The 21,471-nt window shown below is 37.7% G+C and overlaps 2 protein-coding genes across 5 annotated transcripts in view; both read left to right on the top strand.

Moving 5' to 3' along the window:
• dtnba (dystrobrevin, beta a) overlaps positions 1-7,973 on the top strand; it is a 40,770-nt gene extending 32,797 nt beyond the window's left edge. For all 4 annotated transcript variants that reach the window (XM_052095740.1, XM_052095739.1, XM_052095741.1 and 1 more), the window contains 5 exons: positions 1,330-1,501; positions 1,708-1,797; positions 4,348-4,395; positions 6,392-6,422; positions 6,500-7,973. In XM_052095740.1, coding sequence (XP_051951700.1) covers positions 1,330-1,501; positions 1,708-1,797; positions 4,348-4,395; positions 6,392-6,396 — 315 coding nt within the window. In that variant the 3' untranslated portion in view covers positions 6,397-6,422; positions 6,500-7,973. The remainder of the gene's footprint in view (positions 1-1,329; positions 1,502-1,707; positions 1,798-4,347; positions 4,396-6,391; positions 6,423-6,499) is intronic.
• A 4,460-nt stretch (positions 7,974-12,433) lies between these two features.
• The window catches only part of dnmt3aa (DNA (cytosine-5-)-methyltransferase 3 alpha a), a 55,871-nt gene continuing 46,833 nt past the window's right edge, over positions 12,434-21,471 (top strand). Inside the window, exons 1-2 of the mRNA XM_052095731.1 lie at positions 12,434-12,573; positions 17,102-17,279. Coding sequence (XP_051951691.1) covers positions 17,238-17,279 — 42 coding nt within the window. The 5' untranslated portion in view covers positions 12,434-12,573; positions 17,102-17,237. The remainder of the gene's footprint in view (positions 12,574-17,101; positions 17,280-21,471) is intronic.

Genomic DNA, 21,471 nt, shown 5'->3' on the forward strand with positions numbered 1-21,471 from the left:
AGTCTGGTTCATCCATTGGAGCAATTTCCAAATGCATGAAGGTACCACGTTCATCTGTCTCCTAGAGATGAACGTAGTGTGTGGTAAAAAGTGCAAATCAATCCCAGAACAGCAGCAAAGGACCTTGTGAAGATGCTGGAGGAAACGGGCAGACAAGTATCTATATCCACAGTAAAACGAGTCCTATATTGACATTACCTGAAAGGCTGCTCAACCAGGAAGAAGCCACTGCTCCAAATCCACCATCAAAAAGCCAGACTACAGTTTGAAAGTGCACATGGGGACAAAGATCTTACTTTTTCTCCTCTGACTGATGAAACAAAAATGTGACTGTTTGGCCATAATGACCATCGTTATGTTTGGAGGAAAAAGGCTTGCAAGATGAAAAACACCATCCCAAACGTGAAGCGTGGGGTTGGCAGTATCATGTTGTGGGGGTATCATGTTGGCAGTATCATGTTGCTGCAGCAGGGACTGGTGCACTTCTCAAAATAGTTGCCATCATGAGGAAGGAAAATTATGTGGATATATTGAAGCAGCATCTCAAGACATCAGCCAGGAAGTTGAAGCTCGGTTGCAAATGGGTCTTCCAAATGGATAATGACCCCAAGCATACCTCTAAAGTTGTGGCAAAATGACTTAAGGAGAACAAAGTCAAGGTATTGGAGTGGCCATCTCAAAGCCCTGATCTCAATCCGATTGAAAATTTGTGGGCAGAACTGAAAAAGTGTTGGTGAGCAAGGCGGCCTTCAATCCTGACTCAGTTGCACCAGTTCTGTCTGGAGAAATGGGCCAAAATTCCAGTAACTTAATATGAGAAGCTTGTGGAAGGATACCCAAAACATTTGACCCAAGCTAAACAATTTAAAGGCAATGCAACCAAATACTAACAAAGTGTATGTACACTTCTGACCCACTGGGAATGTGATGAAAGAAATAAAAGCTGAAATAAATCATTACCTCTACTATTATTCTGTCATTTCACATTCTTAAAATAAACGAGTGATCCTAACTGACCTAAGACAGGGAATGTTTTCTAAGATTAAATGTCAGGAATTGTGAAAAACTGAGTTTAAATGTATTTGGCTAAAGTGTATGTAAACATCTGACTTGAAATGTGAATATGTACCTTTGTGTGAAAAGGCCTCCTTACACTTATAGATGCATTTACATTTACTGTAGTGTGGACGTAGTTGTATTTAGGGTATAGCTGAGATTCAGAACCATAAATCCAGCAATAACTGAATTCAGAAATGTCTTGCAGGTGTTGGCAAAGTAATTTATAATATGAAGTATACATTTCTCTCTCTGTGTGTCTCACTCTCACAGGCTCAAGCCGCTGGTCCGTCCCCAGGTCACGCCTCTCCTCGTTCTGTCCCGATGCCCATTCGCTCTCACTCAGCATGCTCCACCCCCACACGTACAGGCCACACCCCCACCCATGAGCCCCAGGACTCTTTAGCTGGAGTTGGGGGAGATGTTCAGGAAGCATTTGCTCAGGGTAAGGTGAAAGTCTTAACACCACAGATTTACCACAGTTAAAGCAGAGACGGTTCTGAATCGCAATTAAACACTTTGTTGTCTTATTAATAAACACAACAGAGAACACTTTTTTTCTATGGAATAATATGCACTGATAATTTGAACTTTTATTAAAAAATGTAAATTTTTATTTCATGTTGGCTTTCTATTTGTTGATTTGTGCAGGAGCTCGCAGAAACCTCCGAAATGATCTCCTAGTGGCGGCAGACTCAATCACAGACACTGTCTCTTCACTGGTCAAAGAGCTAAACACGGGTACGTGAGCACACAAGCAAATGTTTCTCACATCTTGACTTGTATAGCGTAGAGTTTTTTGTGTAATCAGGGGATCTGTGGATACTCAAAAACTATTTAAAAAAGTCTTAAATCCAGTTTTCAAAATTTAAGGTTGTAAAAAGTCTTAAAGTTGAAGTATGTCATTTTTGCGACACCAAATGGCATTGCAAAAATAAACAAGGTTTTCAAAACAGCTTTCTAAATATGCCCCCTGTCTTTCATAAATCAAACAAACAGATTGTCCCGTCCCCAACTCACTCCATTGGTCAAGTCAATGTTATTGTCTCAAGAAGGAATTTTCATAGCGGCACAGAGTGTTTACAGTTTTAGAGAAAATTAAATGGTTTTCTCTGCATATTTAGCTGGGGTAAGAGGAAGTATTTTAACATTGAAAAAGTAACACATTTCATCTTTAATTATCTAAAATAACATAGAAAAGGTCTTAAACGGCATTCGTGGAATTCTTAAGTTTGCTGACGGGAAGACAAGAGATGTCAGTTGAGATGCCCCCTGGTCTTATCCCATGATACACGGGAACCAAATAAGTTTTTGATTGGTCTTTTTTGGCTTGTTTTCCAATATAAATATTTAAAACTCCTTTAAAACAACGTACATTTACTTTAGGAGCTGTACTGCAGAAGAAAAAATTGTTATCTGAGAATGTTCAATACAATATTTAATCAGGGCTCGACATTAACGCTTGTCCTGGGCAAGTGGATTTTTGAAGGGGCAAGTGAAAGAGAATTTTACTCGTATGACCGGACAACCAGACTGATTAAAACTTCAATAACTAAAAAATAACTGGATATATTTGTGATAGCTTAGGCCTGTGTCACTTATTAGAAAGTTAATATTCTTATTCTGCTGTTGAAAATAATCCAGAGCACGTCATTTTATAATTCACAAGTGATCTAGTAACAGCGGCACCCTGTTTGATTAACAGGCGGCATATGTGTGTGTGTGTGTGCGCTAAACACGCACGTGTGTTCCGAAACACAGAGAGTGATGTCTAAAGTGAATGTAAACAGCGGAGAAAAAAGCAGATTTGTTTTAAAATGTCAGACTTGTAAGTGTAAATGTAAGCTAATAGACCTGCTGCCGTCAAGTGTGTCATTATAATAATCAAATAATCACTCACTGCTCCCGACTGAGCAACTTCAGATTTGATTACCATATGTAACATAACATAATTATAATATGACAATAGCCTCCTCCCATTCACAGTGCAGTTTACATTTCAAGTTCAAGGAAATCCACTGTAAAAAAAAAAAAGTTCAATAGTTTTAAAGTTCAATAAATGCATGATGTTTCCAAAGTCAGTGAGTAATCGTGTAAAATAATCGTGATCTCATTATTGACCAAATTAATCGTGATATTGATTTATTTATTTTTTTGCCATAATTGAGCAGCCCTAATTATATATATATATAAAAAAAAAAAAAAGATTTGAGAACTTCTGCTGGAAATAAGTAGAGTTGGGAAAAACTATACTTTGAAAAAATAAATGGAAGCAGCAAAGAAACATTTCTAAAATAAAATATTTTTTCTTTTTTATTTTTTGTTTTTATTATTTTAAGGTTAATTTCACACATGACAAATAACAAAAAATGTCATTACTTATTTCACTTCTATCAAAATGTGGTCATTGCGATTTGTCTGAAACTCAACACGTTCAGAAATCTTGCGCACGATTTTCACATGGTTGTTTTAACTGACTAATGTTTTGCATACATGAATGATGCCCATTGAGTGAAAATTTTGATTATTTTAATATTATAATAATTTTACATCACAAAAATTGTTGTTTGGTTTAAATTATTATTATTTTGGAAATATCACCCTTTTAAAGCATCTGAGAATAGCAAATATCATCAAAGGCAACAACAAAAAAAAATAATAATCGCCCAGCCCTAATTAACATTTGTACAGTTCAACTTAAATGCTTTTTTTAAATTTGTCATTTAAAAAGTCTTAAAATGTCTTAAATTTCATTCCTGTTCATGTTAAAGTCCGTGTTACCTTTTAGAAATAGAAACGAAATCCATTCCAGTTCGTGTATGTTAATAAACAAAACAAAAAAGTGCTAAAAGTACCATATTATTAGCATGATTTTTGAAAATGATGCTATAGTAATACCATGTTCGTTGTACATGTGCATTCCTTGGAAGTACCTTGGAGTACCGTGTAAAAAATCATGATGTATGAATATAGTAATTATTCAGTATTATGGGATAGAGTATTTTATTGGTATTACCATCTGATTTAAGTATATCAAAAAATACACTGACAAAATTGTATTCTTTTTTTTTACCATGGATGTTTGGATACTGTAGCAGTACCATTATAGACATGAACATAGTATTTTTTTAAGCACCTTGAAGGACCATGTAAATACCTTGCCTTATGAATATGGTGTACATTCAGTACCATGATATACTGTATATGCATGTCTCAGAGTACCACGGTATTACCATCTGATACCATCATTGTTCCTGTTCTTTTTTTCTGTTTTTCATTACTTGTCTGTAGATGATGTAGGAGATGACGAAGAGAGACTTCTGAATGGGAAAGACAGAGGTACAACCCTTCATGTCAGAACTAAATTACCCAGAATGCATCAGTGCCACTGAATCCAGACCTCCGTCACCCTTTTCGTCGCACAATTTACGTGAACATTTCATGCGATTCAATCCCTGCACATGTCGACTACAACAAAAGCTTGTAATGTTTTTACTGGTTAAGTGTGTTTCTGCCGTGTGTTTGTAAGCTGTCTAAGGAGGCTTGTTAATGCCTAATCACTCGTTAGTATTAATGAGGAGCTGTTTACGAGCGTGGAGGGGGCACTGGGTTGTTTTTTTTAACTACTTCCTGTATGGTCAGAGGCGTCTTACATACAGAATCTTTATGAGCAGAACCCGTACTGGGAAACACCTTCATTATAGTGCTTTTTCTTTCTATTTATTCACAAAATCCATTCATCCATCCATCCCTCCTGTTTTATTGGTCTGTCTTTGATGGCCTTTCTCTCTAGTTTCAGACACTATCAGTCAAATTAGGTTTTGAGCAGTAGTTCGTTCCAAATTGTTGTACCTGGAGTCTATTACTGAAGAACAGGTGTTTTTCCCCCAAAAATGTGATGTGTATATATACACACTTTATATTGATTATAACAGTATACGGCAGTAAATAACCTGGAATCAATAAAAAAAAAACACCTCTAGCTGTGTTACAAAGCCTAGTCAGCTGCCTACCTAGTCAGCGTTATAAAGGAATAGTTCACCAAAAAATTTTAATTCTCACATTATTTAGTCATCCTCAAATCACCCATACACACACACTCATCGATCAGCCACAACATTAAAACCACCTGCCTAATATTGTGCAGGTCCCCCTCGTGCCTCCAAAACAGCGCCAACCCGCATCTCAGTATAGCATTCTGAGATGATATTCTTCTCACCACAATTGTACAGAGTGGTTATCTGAGTTATCGTAGACTCAGTTCAAACCTGTCTGGCCATTCTCTGTTGACCTCTCTCATCAACAGGGAGTTTCCATCTGCCGATCTGCTGATCACTGGATGTTTTTTTATTTTTGGCACCATTCGGAGTAAATTCGGAGACTGTTGTGTGTGAAAAATCCCAGGAGATACAGAAATACATGCATGCAAGTATCTAATCAGCCAATCGTGTGGCAGTGGTGCAGGACATAAAATCATGCAGATACAGGTCAGGACCTTCCGTTAATGTTCACATCAACCATCAGAATGGGGGGAAAAAATATGATCTCCGTGATTTGGACCGTGGCATGATTGTTGGTGGGTTAAACTACAATTCATGTCTTTAGGTGTTTAACTTTTTTGATGAGGAACAAATTACTAAGTGCACCTTTAAAAAAAATTACGTTGAAACAAGTTGAATGGTGGCTTCAACAGAAGCAAATACCATCTTTTAAGAACCTCAGAGCTCATGGTTGGTCTATCTTTAAAGGTTTATTTTACTTTAAATATAGTGCTATTGATCATTTCGCCTATGAAAAAAAAAAACAATATGATTTTTACTTTCGGAACATGATTGTTGAGCTCCATTGGAATCAATAGAGCCGATATCTCTAGTCTCTCGTGTGATTTGTGCAGGGAGTGCTGTTAGTTGTTACTTATGTAGAGCGTTTCCGTTCAGTCACTTGGGAGGATCAATTTCATTTATGATGCTATCTTAAAAGTCAACTGTCTTTGTAGACAGCAAGTCGGCTCACTAGGTTTTCCAACAGAGTTTCTATGTAAAAATTTTAGTGTGTCTGTTTTTTAGAAGCACTACAGGTTTAAATGAGTGTGCAGAAAATACGGTGGTGTTTGATAAGTAATCTTAATGACTACTGAGCTTACACATTTAACCAGTCTCATATAAGAGAACTGATGAATCAACAGAGACATTCCTTAAAGTCAAAGCTGCTCTTGATATTTAACCTGTTTGTTATAATATCATAAAGCCTCAGTCACACAAGATATTTTCTTTATTGAAGTAAACATTAACAACAAGTCTTTAATGCTGATTTTATACATTTTTTTTTTTTTCAGGTTAATCCAAATATGAAGCAAGCAGTGCTATGTGAGTATCATACCAGTTGAGAGATTTGTATGTGCTTGTCAATTTTTCTTTTTAACTTTTTTATTTTTGTATTTCAGGTTCGGGGTCACCATTAAAAGCCCTCCGAATCCATGCTCATCCAATCAGAGAGCAGTTCTGGGTTTTGGGCGGGGTTTGGCTTCCTCTGGATTGGTTGAGAAGGAAAATATTTTGTTTATTGATGTTTTCTTTGTTTTTTCTCTTTGAGGTAGTGATGCAGTTTTCCAAGGTCTGTGTTGCGGAACTGTTGTACTGACTAGTTAGGTTTGCTTGATTTTAGTAGTTGATTTTGGTAATGTTTTGAAAGCTTTTTAAAACCCCTATGCAGCCAAAGACATTTCAAATCTATCGGGGGGTTGCGGCCTTTCGTGAACTGGACAGAATGGACTGAGGTGGAAACGGAATGTATTGAAAGGGAAAGCGGTACATGATTGAAAAAGTAGAGTGTTGAGTTGATTGGCTGGCTGACGTATGTGGGAGTGGTTTGTATGATGTGGGAGTGGTCATGATGTTGGGAGACACAACCGTATTATTGGAATGAAATGAAAGAAAAAGGGTCTAATTCTGTACTGTAATTTTATTTTTAGGTACATTTTTTTTTATTTATTTTCATCAGTAGCTTTTTAAATGTACATTCAGAAGATATTTTGGTTGGGGGTATTTTGAAGAACCAGTCTAACAAGAAGTGATTTCAGACAGAGTTTGGAAGTCAGATTTAGCATTTGTGTATATTTAAGATTAAACAGGTACTTTTATTAAAAAGAGAGGAATTACGTACTGTGCTCCGTACTGGAGGATTTATCCCACTATGAATTTTGTAGATTTTTCAAGAAGCACTGTATGTAGTTCTAAATCATCCTGTGAATCTACATTTCTTGCCCACAAACGTTTGCGCAGACACCATCTGACCTGCTGTTTGCCTCTCAATGTGGTTGTGTGCATTTGTGCAAGGCTAGAATGGGAGAAATCATCATTTTAATGCCTTCGTTTTCCCTTAAAGGACTGTGGGAATTTAATTTTTTAATATGTGTGTGTGTGTGTGTGTGTGTGTGTGTGTGTGTGTGTGTGTGTGTGTGTGTGTGTGTGTGTGTGTGAGAGAGTGAGAAACTGCTGAAATTTTAATCTTAAAAACCTGCCAAAATGACTTGTTGAATTGCAAGAGTTTGTTTGAAGTCTTTAATCTTGTTATTTGCTCTATAAAAATTGCCTTTGTTTGCCAAATTCATTCATACAATTTGCTCATTCTGTGATTCTGCCTGCGATACATGGGGTTAAATGACATCACTTCCTGTGGCCTTAGAGTCAAGAGCTCTTCTGTGAAAGCAGGGTTTGTAGTTTGTTTGGTGGAGCTTATTAAAGACCACTGTGGTGCCGGTAGCCGCAGTGCTTGGCCTTCACACTGAACAACTCTTTAATATTTAAGAAAAGAAAACAATTTTACAGAAATGTCTCTGAAATAGTCTAAAGAGGCCATTATGCACTCGCATGTGATTTTGTGTTGATATGTTGTGTTCGGAATAAATGACATTATGAAACTGAGTGGTTTGTTCTTTTGAATGCTATCTTAAAAGATCGAAAGGCATCAAAATTAATAAAAATGTCAGTTGACGAAGCATTTGAAAGCAGTAATTAGTTAATAAAGGTGTGTATATATATATATATAGGTATATAATTAGAATCCACCTTTTTTCTGAACACAGAAATGTTCCACAAATTATTACAAAAGCCTGTTATCGGGGCCTGGATAGCTCAGCGAGTATTGACACTGACTACCACACCTGGAGTCGTGAGTTTGAATCCAGGGTGTGCTGAGTGACTCCAGCCAGGGCTCCTAAGCAACCAATTTGGCCCGGTTGCTAGGGAGGGTTGAGTCACATGGGGTAACGTCCTCGTGGTCACGATTTGGGCTTCTTGCTCTCAGTGGGACGCGTGGTAAGTTGTGTGTGGATCGTGGAGAGTAGCATGAGCCTCCACATGCTGCGAGTCTCCGCGGTGTCATGCACAACGAGTCACATGATAATATGTGCAGAATGACTCTCTCAGAAGCGGAGGCAACTGAGACTTGTCCTCTGCCACTCGGATTGAGGTGAGTAACCGTGCCACCACGAGGACCTATTAAGCAGTGGGAAATGGGCATTTCAAGTTAGAGAGAAAAGGGGATACATTTTTTTAAATTTTTTAAATAAAGCCTGTTTTAGTTTTGGTGAAAAACGTGACTCCATAGTGCCGATACTTTACAGAGTTGCGATGACCACCTTTTGACATAGCCTCTTCTAAGTTGGAGTTGGTAGATGTCATGAAGTGACGGCACAAGGTTAGTTATGTTGATTTTAACTACTTCATGATTACCACCAACAACTCCACAACTTAAGCTTTTTATGCCAACCAAAAAAAATGTGTTCTCCATCTGGATCATTCATTTACATCACTTCTTGTGGAGACCTTAACCAGAGAACAGTCCAGCAGCAATCAGAATCATGATGGTGCCACCCAGTGTTTGCTCAGTAAAACTGGGTACTTTTCCGCATATTGTTCCATCTCATGCACGTATTCTAGAAATAAACCCACAACCCGCTGGTCCTATTACTTAGCAACTTCATGAAAATACAACCCCATAGTTACTTATGATAAGTGCACATGGCAATACTGACCCAGACAGTCTGATAACGAAATTTGCATCACACCCACAGTATGGGAGGCATAGCACCACATGGAAAACTGAAGTATATTTTGGCTTTAATTGTCCCGTTTAAAAAAAAAAAATTTATTATAACTAATTTCTGCCGAGAAGCCTTTTAGTTAATAAATATTTGCTTGATTATGTCTAAAGCGCATTTCACACAAACTAGTGTCCTTAGGCGGTGTCTTTACACACAAAATGCTTCCTGTTATTGACTGGGCAGTGAGGCATCAATGCAGCCTATACATAGATGCTAAAATTCAGTTTTATCAACTTTTAGGAGTACTACATCAAATCGATGGCCTCAAAGCTTATATTCATGACTCAAAGGCCACAAAGGTTTTATTTCATGGGGTCTTTAACCTCTTTCTTTAGTGATTAGTCACACAGGTGAACGTTTCTATCATTGAAATGAGCCAAATGTGAATGACAGTGTATGAGAAACATGGGACGTCGGCCAGTCTCGGCACAGTGCCAGCACAAAAAGGCGTGACGTGGAGTACATTTTAATGAGAGCAGCATGAACAGACGTGCACACTGGGGGAAATCTGTGTGTTTTTGAACACAATAAGACGGGGGGGAAATTCACTCAAAGACACCATTTGTGTCCTGTCTCACTGTTTTGTATGTCCTGCTATCTTACAGGTTTTAAAATCAGGGTTGGGTCCTTTGCAGAGGTCATACTCATTACAATAAAATTCTTTGGTGGTTCTTTGGTGAAGTGATGGTAATACCATGGTATTTTGAGATATACAATGGTACTGAATGATTACCATTACATGATCTTCCAAGGTACTTCCAGCAATACCATAGTGGGCTATGGCAAGCCGATTTAACTTTTATTCATTTCCAGGATATGAATTCTTGATATCAACAATTCAATTTTCACTAGTTAAAATGATAGTTATTGATATCAGGAATTCGATATCTACTAGTAACAATGGAAATTTTTGATATCAGAAATTAAATTTCCACAAGTAGCTAATTCTTGATATCAACAATTACATTTTTACTAGTTAAATGCTTATTCTAGATATCAAGAATTGTATTTCAACTAGTAAAAACTATAATTCTTGATATCTGTAATTGTATTTTCACTAGTGAAATGTCACCATAGGCTGCCATTCAAAATCAATTGTTGATATCAAGAATTGATTTCTTACTAGTTATAATTCGAATACACATATCAGCTTTGTATTTATATCATTTTTGATATCAATAATTACATTGTTACTAGTAAAAATGTGAATTCTTGATATCAAGAATTACGTGGTTACTAGTAAAAATTTATATTCTAGATATCAACAATTGAATTGCTACTAGTAAAAATTTTAATTTTTAATATCTGAAAATGTATTTCTGATATCAATTTAATTTCAGATATCTAAAATGGCTTTCTTACTAGTAACAATCACATTCATGATATCAGAAATGAACATTGTCACTAGTGAAAATGGAATTATTGAGATCAAAAATGAACATTGTTACTAGTAGCAGTTCAATTGTTGATATCAAGAATAGACATTTCAACTAGTGACAATTTAATTCTTGATATCAAAAATAAAGGTTTTTACTAGTACGAATTGTATTTCTGATATGTGAAATTGGAATTTCAACAAGTAAGAAATCAATTCTTGATATCAACAATTGATTTTGAATGGCAGCCTATGGTGACATTTCACTAGTGAAAATACAATTACAGATATCAAGAATTATAGTTTTTACTAGTTGAAATACAATTCTTGATATCTAGAATAAGCATTTAACTAGTAAAAATGTAATTGTTGATATCAAGAATTAGCATTGTTACTAGTGGAAATTTAATTTCTGATATCAAAAACTGCCATTGATACTAGTAGATATCGAATTCCTGATATCAACAATTATCATTTTAACTAGTGAAAACTGAATTATTGATATCAAGAATTCATATGCTGGAAATGAATAAAAGTTAAAACGGCTTGCCATAAGTGGGCTACTATACTGTTATCATATATGCCTACATGTTAACTTCTTAAATGCTTTTGTGTGTACTTCATTAACTTTTAAACTGACTGTTGCATATTAGTTTTATTTATTAAGATCAAATTCCCAGCAAACACAATGTTCCTCTAACATTAGCGCATAGTTCCCGTTTGCTTATTTTTGTGTTTTTTTTTACAATTGTTTATCAAAGAAAGTTCACCCCAAAATGAAACTTCTCTCATCATTTACTCACCCTCATGCCATCCCAGATGACGTTCTTCTGCTGAACACAAATTATGATTTTTAGAAGAATATTTAATCTCTGTTGGTACATACAATGATAGTGAATGTTGTCCTGAACTTTGAAGGTCCAAAAGCACATAAAGGCAGCCTAAAAGTAATCCAGAAGACTTCAGTGGTTAAATCCATGTCTTCTGAAGCGATATTTCTGAACCGAGAAACGGTTCAGTATTTAAGTCCTGTTCAATTGCTATCAATTCTCCATTCCCAGTAGGTGGCGACATGCTTGAAGAATGAATCGCTAAAAAGAAAAGAGGAAGAATGTGGTAGTGAATGTGGAGTTTTAGGGCAAATTCCAATCGAAAGTGATCATCCCTATAATCTACTCACTGTGAAAGACAGAGCTCTTGATGTGGGCACTCTGAAGGGAGCATGGCATTACAATTTCAATGTGAAAGGGCCCTTTGTGGAAAAATTTTATTACTTTTATTTGGAGTGACCCTTCGAGTAGCATCCGCTTCCGAAGGGGCATTCAAGAGGGGGAGGCAGTTTGGAAAACACCCTTATTGTAAAAAGGACCTAAATATTGATCTGTTTCTCACCCACATCTATCATATCACTTCTGACGATATGACTATTACCACTGGAGTCTGGATGGATTACTTTTCCATCCAAGTTAAAAGTATGGATTACATTTATGCTGCCTTTATAAATCAAAGTTCTGGTCACCATTCACTTTAATTGTATGGACCTACAGAGCTGAGATTTTCTTCAAAAAAAATAAATACAAATAAAAAAATACATAAAAAAGTCTTCCATATCTGGATGGCAAGAGGTTGAGTTAATGATGAGATGAGTAACATTTTGGGGTGAACTATCCCTTTAAATTAATGTTCTGGGAACCAAACATTTTTAGTTGGGATCTGAAGCATTTATAAAAAAAAATAATTAGAAAAATTTTGTAAAACAAGGTCATAAAATTGATTTGAAATCTGCTATGTTGCATTTTATCGATCTATTAGTGGTTAGTATGTTTGGAACTGTGACGTCACTGCAACCCTACTCAACGGGTTTTAGGACCCTGCAAACAACTACTTGCTGACGGGCCTCTGCGGCGTCTGAGAGCCCGAGACGACGGAGCGGAGCAGGCCGGTGCCGGGAAGGGTCAGGACGGGGAGAGACGCGGTGGGAAGACGTGCAGCGCGCGACCACCGGAGGGTTCAGGCCAGGGGCTGCATGGCGAAACGGGTAAATGACACAAATATACACGCATATCCACACCGAGCTTCTGTCTGTCATATGCGTGACATTAGCTAATGAAGAGGATGATGTATTCGGATCTTCGCAGATGTGCGTTTTTAAATAAGTTTTTGTTCTGTACGCATGGATGAGTTCATGTGACATGTTAAATCAATTATATTCGCATTAGTGAAAAATTTATGTGTTCATGAATTGATCGAGCTGAACCTGGTGCCCTTTCAGCCAGCTTTGGACATTGTCCATCAGGATTTAATGCTATATTGGTGAATGATTTAACTTTAACATAGCATCTGTCAATGTGTTCGTTTTAAGTAGGAAATTAATAATAATAATAATAATAATAATAAAAATATTTCTGTCTTTATTCAACCAGAAGGCGACAGTTTTCTACTTGATCTTGATTGTAAATTCTGTGCGGCCTCTTTTGTCATTAAATGTCGTGAATTTATAGTCTGTGTCTTGTTAAATTTGTTTTATTGGAGGGTATTTGATTTGAAGTTTAGGTCTGTTTGTGGTGCACCATGTTGGGGTGTTAAATGTAAAAATATTAACTGAAGATATCTGACCTAAATTGGTATATTAGGCTTGTCATCCCTAAATCCTGCTACTGTCTGCAGTGTATCACTTTTTTGGATCATTAACTATAATTATATGTGTGTTTTATGGGTTAGTTGTGGTTTCTCATGAAAGTCTGCCCACTCTAAACAAATTCATTCATTTAGTGGTTCATGAAATCACACACCTCTCAGGTTTCTTCAGTTTCACTACTGGTTGTTTGGTTCCCTTTCGATTCAGTTCACTCGACTTTTGCTGTAAGCACTATGGGGTGTTCTTATAGGACCTTGTTGAAACCCTTATTCAGTCACACCAATCCTCTGATCTGCAATCGTGTCTGAGCCCCGCCCCTTCAGGCGTGCTGTTGGCCTCTACAAGTGGCCGCTTAAGTCACCATTTCTTAAAAACTTTCTTCCTTTTTAGACGGCAAACTTCATCTTGGAACCCTTTCTGCTTTGCGTCGATATATGCTGACAGCGGACGTAACTTCTCAGCAATATTCGAACAGGACGACTCGTCGCCTGTGCTCACGCCTGCACTGAAAGGCCTTCCGCTCCCCTGTGTGTTCTGGTGAAGAGTTCTCCACATCACCGTCAAAGACGCTCTCGGTGAACGGGTTCTTCGCTTCAGACACTCGTCATTGATCAATATGGTGATTCAGCAAATCTCAGCTTTCCATAGTGCTCTGGCTGGAGTTACTGTATTCTTTTTATATATACAATATTAACTAAAGAGCCGCTTGCGTGATACACATATTTAAAGATGTCCTTCCACAAGTGTTTCCTGCTGCCTGATGAGCACGTGAGTGGTGGGTGCGGCCAGCACAAGCAACTCCCATGGAGACAGACTGCCCTCACTGCGAGGGCATGAATCTCCGGATGTTCCGCTCTAGGATCGACCTCGTTCTAAGGGAAGATCTAGCCCCTTGTGCCCTCCCACCTGCCTCTTCTGTGTTAGGCAAGGCGGGGCAGTGAGAATTAGAGGAGGATCTCGTGCTGGTGCAAACCCTGCGAGCCCCCAGAAGAACCTCTTATCTAATGCATCGTCTGTGCAATATGCACGCGATGAGATCCGGCCCTCTATTGGAGCCCACAGCCTCATTTTGTTTGGCGGCTCTCACAATAGGTATGATGCTTTGTCACTCGCAGCTTCAGGCGAGTGGTTCACGGAGGATGTTGCCACCTCTTCCCCCAGCGAGGGTGAAGAACGTGCACACACCAGGAACTAGGAGCTCCTTCGCATTCTCTCGAGAATAGTTGAAGAGTTCTGTCTTGAGTTGTCCCCTCCAGAAGAGCCAGAAAAGACTTGCCTGTATGGAAGCTTTTTGCAAACCGGCTGTCGTCAACAGGCCTTGGTACGGAGTAATGCACCATTCTTTCCTGTGGTCCATGCAGAGCTCTCAAAGACCTGGTATGTGCATTACTCTTCGTACATTCAGGTCAGAGGTGCTGCCGTCCTCACTAAAGTGGACCATGCCAATGAAAAATGCTAATAAAGCTTCCCCTGGTGGAACAATCGGTCGCAGCTCACCTCTGCCATAATACTGGCATGGGATGGAAATCCCGCCCACCTCTCCAAGCCATGCCGACTGCATCCACACTGGCTGAAAGAGCTTATACAGCAGGTCAGTGCTCCAGGTTTTTCAAGCTAAGCTCCTTAAATAAATGAATGAGCAAGGCCCTGAGCCAGAGCTGTTCAAAGAGCTCCGCACCGCTACAGATTTGGTGCTGCGAGCCACAAAAGCTACTGCTCAGGCCATCAGCAATGCGATGAGCAACCTGGTGGTTCTGGATCGGCATATTCGCTAACTCTCACAGAGATGCGCGACTCAGAGAATGCCGCCCTCCTCGACACCCCTGTGTCACCTGACAGTCTCTTTGGCAACACCGTTGGAAGGCTTTTCAGAGTGCTTCATCGTGGCGCAAAAGCAGTCTCAAGCGATGAAACGCTTTCTATTAAAGAGAAGTACATCTTCACCTTTACCCGCACACTCCAGATCTAATTCCAGTCAGCGCCAGTAAAGAATCCATCTCTCGCTACTACTGAGCCATCAGTGAAGCAACACAAACCATGGCCCAAGCGCAAGCACCCGCCGTCTCAGCGCGAAAAACCCCTTCCGGGCAGCAGAAAAATTCCTGACACGCCCAGACCCCTAAAGAGGAGCCCAGAGCCAAAGAAGGCTTGATTCGAGGCACACAATATTTCCCAACTCTTCCCCAATACTGTTCATTGGGAACAAGACGTTGTTCAAATGTTGCTTCTGTGTGTATTACTCAAACAAAGGCACATTGCACAAGCTGGCCGCATTACTACTTCAGAGTTTCATAATCCAAAAGACTCACTCTTGTCCTTCAGTCAGAAAATGATGTAGAAATGGTGACTGAGCGCCTGCTTATATAGGCCATCTGTGCGCCTGAAGGGGCGGGGCTCAGACACCATTGCCAATCAAATGATTGCCGTGATTGAATAAGGGTTTCAACTAGGTTGTCTAAGAAGGACTCCCCAGAGTGCTTACAGCAATGTCTCGTTCCTTTCATTTCAGGGAACCAAAGTTACATTTGAAACAAGAGACGATAGTCACCCACAGCAAGTCCTGTTCTGATTATGTCTTCATATTCATGATTTTTGACATTTATATCTTACTACTTAGTTATTACACTGATTCTCTGGGCTTGTCATTCTCTGTCCTTAAAACTCCATAGTCTCTACAATAGTGAAAAGGCTATATTTTTTCGTTTTATAAATGTTTTATATTGTTTTTGTTTCATATTGTTCATGTATTTAAATTAGGTTAATGCATTTCAAATTCATCAAATCAACCAGAAGTACGAGAAATCATAAATCTTTCACATCATAACCTTTACATTTTTAGAAATGTAGGCCCATTTCTCCCAATTTGGAATGCCCAATTCCCACTACTTAGTAGGTTCTTGTGGTGGCGCGGTTACTCACCTCAATCCGGGTGGAGGAGGACAAGTTTCAGATCTGCGCATCTTATCACGTGACTCGCTGTGCACAACACCGCAGAGACTCTCAGCATGTGGAGGCTCATGCTACTCTCTGCGATCCACACACAAATTACCACGTGCCCCATTGAGAGTGAGAACCACTAATCACGACCATGAGGAGGTTACCCCATGTGACTCTACCCTCCCAAGCAACCGGGCCAATTTGTTTGCTTAGGAGACCTGGCTGGAGTCACTCAGCACACCCTGGATTTGAACTCACGGCTCCTGGGGTGGTTGTCAGCATCAATACTTGCTGAGCTACCCAGTCCCCGAAATGTAGACTTTTTTTAAAACAATTCACGTGATTTTCCATTCAGCATTCTAACATGAAGCTTTGACACCTTTGAACAGCACAGAACTGAAGAAGAGTCCCAGTAAAATTTCTATTGAGAGATGGTTTTACCAATCAAAAGCGATTCTTTGAGTTGCTTGTTTAATCCTTAAACGGATAACTCTGGTCTTTAGAGACCCGGGACCTCATTCCACCCCCTGTACCTCATCCATTTTTGGGAGTTGTGCCCAAACCTCTTATCCCTCAGTCTATCTCTTATAAAAAGTGACACAATAACACAATAAAAGTCAAAATTGCTTTCCATTTGAAAGTGCAAAAATAGAAGGTGGCAGAGGTTCAAATGCCCGCCATGTTACAGACTTCCATATTAAATTGTTAGTGCTGTTTTTGCTCTGCTTTACACAAATCATGTCTTTTTTTACTGACTGTCTTGATATCATGAGACACAATTGCCATATTTGTTTAATTAGACACATGAGATAATGTGGGCAAAGGTAGCTACTTATTTCCATTTGCGCTTTTTTGAGACGTGTCGGGTTTCATTAAAATTAATAAATAAATAAAATAATACAATTTCCTACAATCATGCACAGTTAGTGTATAACAGTGGCATATTGAAGAGCGTAAATTAAAAGATTGATTGTTGTGTTTGATTCCGCAGGGAGAAGAAGGATTTGAAGGTCTTAAGGTGGATCAGTTTCATCGCCACACAAGTCCCTCAACATTTTAATGATTTTTATTTTATTTGTGTTGATTTTAAATGCATCAATCAAGACTGTAGTGTGTTTTATTTGATCATGCCTCTTGATCTGGACTGTGACGCAGCATCGAAAGAAACGGTAAGAGTGACAATTGTCATTATTTTGATTTATAATGGCGTGTTTACCTTCGTTTGCTAAATGACGGCTGAATATACTTGGACACGAACTAGAGAAAAACATACATTTTATTCATAACAGACAACACAATTATGTTTCCATCACAAAAAATGTAATCTTATATTATATTAAATGAATGAGGTATTAAATAAATTAGATAAGTCAGCATATTTTTCTAGAGCGTCACGGCACGAACGTATTCGTAAATAACACTTTTATCCAAATTCTTCGGGACCAAAAAATGGACGGCGACATGATGATTTTAAGTGCCGCTAGAAACATAGTTAAATCTACAGAAATTGGCAATCCAGACAGAGATTAATAACCATTTTAAGTGTTTGTTGGAGTAAACGAGTTTAGGCTCATCTTGTGCTGTTGTTGGCTATCACAGCATTAAGTAGTTAAAGGAATATGCCCAGCTCAAGTTAAGATCAATCGACAGCATTTGAGGCATAATGTTGATTACCACAAAATGTAATTTCGACTTGTCCCTCCTTCTCTTAAAAAACAACAAAAAAACAACAACAATCTGGGTTACAGTAAGGCACTTACAATAGATGTGAACGGGGCCAATTTGAAAACGTTAAAATTCTCACTGTTTCAAAACTATAGCACAAGACGTAAACAACATGCATGTTAACATGATTCTCATTTTATTTATTTATTATAAATATAATTCAGATAATTAATATGCATCAATGCGCAGTGCATCATTGTGGTAGATGAGTAAAGCATTGATAAGACGATGCAAAAAAGTGGCTTTAGAAGAAAATAATTGTTTATTTTCATGTTATTGAACACAAGCCTTAATCATTGGCCAACACTCCACAGTATTCCATTTTGCAATTAAATTCAACAATCTATCACAAATATATTTATTATAAGGGCTTTTCTAAAGACGCGTTTGTTTACACATGCGTTTGGAGCGTCTCACTTTGTTTTTGTGTCGTGTCATAAACACAGCGTATTAGGTTGGTGTGTCAAGTTAAACTTAGTTTGAAACTTGGAAAAACACAAACACACACGTTTGAATGCAAGAACGCGTTCTCATCTTGTGCTGTCGCTAGTGTCAAGCAAACCTGAGTTCGGTTTGTTCTCTGTACAGCTGTGTGTTGCTTATTCAGCTGGAGTTTTGCTTACTGCCCCCTGCTGAAAACAAGCGGTACTTCAAGCTTGAATTGCTCCAATGGTTGGAATATTCCATTTTATAGTCCGGGAACAAGATTAATTGTGTTAATGTTTTAACGTGTTATTTTGTATAGAATTTATCGCACTAAATTAGCATGTTAAATCGACAGCCCTAAAATTGTACTTTCTTAAAGGTGCACTCTGTGTTATATTGGACTTACACTGACACCTAGTGGCTTGGATGCAACATCATTAAAAATCAATAGTTTTCAGTTTCAAATGCCATTGTAGAAATTAGTGCACTGAGTGCACCTTTGAGGTATGTATATGAGTAGAAGGTATAGATTCTGGATATACAATCTCGCCTGATATAATAGGTTATCTGGTTATTTCTCATCGAGGATTCGGACATACTAATTTTGTGGCATATTGTTTTTGGCATACTTGATTCAGTTGTAGGGAAGTATGGCTATTCGGACGCAGTGTTGTTCTACATGGTGTAAAAGTGACAAAAACACTCCCGCTAGTGCAGCGCTATGCGCTATGTCTTACCTTAGATTTGTGATGCGCTAAATCTTATAGTCGATGAAGCTGTCTTTACAAGTGCGTGCTGATATGTTAACAAACATATGCTACTCACATCTTAAATCTATATTGTAATGTGTAAGGTTAATTAGTAATATAATTTCAGTTGCTATTATGTAATGTCATTGCTTTAATTCAAAGTTATTATAGCAATATTTTGCCATAGTCTGTAAAGTCCCTTGTAGGGCACCGCAACAGCACCGCTTGTTCTCCTTAACTGAAATGGCTCATCTTTGAAGTAAATGGCCTAACCATTAAAAGCACTAATGAACAGTCCCATTGACCTCAGAAATCTCAGGAGTACCACTGCAGTGTCATTGAGGTTACTACTGCGAGTTTGTGAGGGAAAGCTATAGTAACTCAATGTGACTTGTGATTTTGTGCTCAACAGTCAAGCTCAAGTGCTCATACAGTCTAACGGTTGTTCACAAATTAGAAATAAGGATTTCACTCTACTATATAATCAGTTGTGCTGTGCAATGTGTATATTCTCATGTCAAATTGAGATTTTGCACTGATGAACTTTTGAGCTATTAACTATTTAAATTCTCTGTTAATGTGTATGGCATGAAGCTTTTTTGTCATGGATTGTTTGGGGGAATGAACTGGTCTCTTAAACAGGTAAATCAGTTACTAGAGTTTTGCTAATCGATTGTGAACAAGGCAAAAGGTGTGTTGATTGTGGTTGTTTTATTGCGTTGCTCATTCTAACGGCCCCTGTGAACCTTTCTATAGCTATTTATTGCTTGATATAGTATTTATAGCAGCGATCAGAAAATCGAGATCCATTATTAACTTCTGCTCATGTTTAGCACACAGGAGTGCACCAACATCCCATAATGTGTTCTTGAGACTCAGTTATGCAAGACAACGTAAATCCCAAAGTTTAATACATTGGGTTAAGTGTTTGTTCATTTTTTCACATCTCTAATCCTAAGTATGAGCAATAGCAAAAATTTTTAAATATTCTGTTGAAAAGTCTTTTATTTTAGCCTATTTAAAAAGTTAAATATCTATGTAAATGATACACTAAAACTTCCTTCAAGTGTTTTTCAGTAAGGTAAATACTGCTTTGTTTTTTTCCCAAGTAGGGCACATTTTACTTTTTATCTTAATTTTCTATTATTTCCATTTGAATTTTTTCTTAAAAGTTTAATTCAACTTCAGCATCCAAATGATATCTAATCAAATTAACTCATAAAACTGAAAAAATAGAACAAATATAATTAAAAAATAAATAAATAAATATATATATATATATATATATATATATATATATATATATATTTATTTATTTTTATTTTTTATCAAATAAAGTGCTTCAGTAAAGATCCTCACTGCATGATCTGAAACACAACATTGGTCATTTTTTTGTCAAATAAAGTACTGCACCACAGTATAAATGAAAACATAGATAAAAAATTTAATCACAACTGCAATCTTGCTTGTGATATATTGCTTACACATTATTATTATAATCATTATTATTGTGATTTATTGAATATTACATGTCTGCATGTGCGGCACACTTCTTAGTCAATGTGTGAAGCCGCACATATGCTAAAATCACCACATTAAAAGCATCACATGCACTGTGCATGTTGTAATAGATGTCAGAATATAGCACTTACACAGCATGGAGCAGGTAGTGCCTGCAGACTATTTTTATATAATCAAATCGCAGCGTTTTGCGCTTTAATAATGAAACTGGGCCATTTAAACAACTGTCCAAACCATCCAGAACGGAGGTGTGAAGCTACCATCCAAAACACACAAACTTAAAAGCGTACATGTCAAAATAAAAGCCGGATTCAACTTGCAAACAAAATACTGTATAGTATTGCAGACAAAATATCTATTTAATTAAATTACATTCTTTTGCGGTTTAATAGTCACACTAGGACCCATCGCGATTTTAATTAGATTAATTGTGCATTTATTTTTCCCCCCAAATATGTCAAATTCGTGTGTGAGCATTTGAAAGCAGTCTTGTGTCAGTCAGACAGTGCGGATATCGAATTGAGTCAGTGCTCGGTACTACCGGCACAGAAACACTGGTATTGTGACCAGCGACTAAAATCAAAATACGTTTCATGAAAACTCATTTTTTTTGGGGCCGAAAATTGTTTGTTTTAATTATTGATCTGCTTCTCAGTCAGACTCGGCAGCATTACATCTGTATCAATGCATCATATCTAACAGTAATTTAGTGAAGACTTGAAAACAACTGAGAAATGTGCTTTTTACCTCTATTTTTCCTATCATCTGGATTAATCGTGCGTGTATACATAGTTATTATAGATAATTGTCTAAAAGGTCTTCAGCATGTCACAGAAGGTGCATTAAGGCAAAGAAATGTGTGACGCTGCAGTTTTCCTTCAGAATCAAAGCACATTGTTATCACTCCGGAACAAATGGAAGTTTGTTTTCATTGCTTGAA

The sequence above is a fragment of the Xyrauchen texanus genome, chromosome 28 (genome assembly GCF_025860055.1).
Source record: "Xyrauchen texanus isolate HMW12.3.18 chromosome 28, RBS_HiC_50CHRs, whole genome shotgun sequence".
Classification (NCBI taxonomy): domain Eukaryota; kingdom Metazoa; phylum Chordata; class Actinopteri; order Cypriniformes; family Catostomidae; genus Xyrauchen; species Xyrauchen texanus.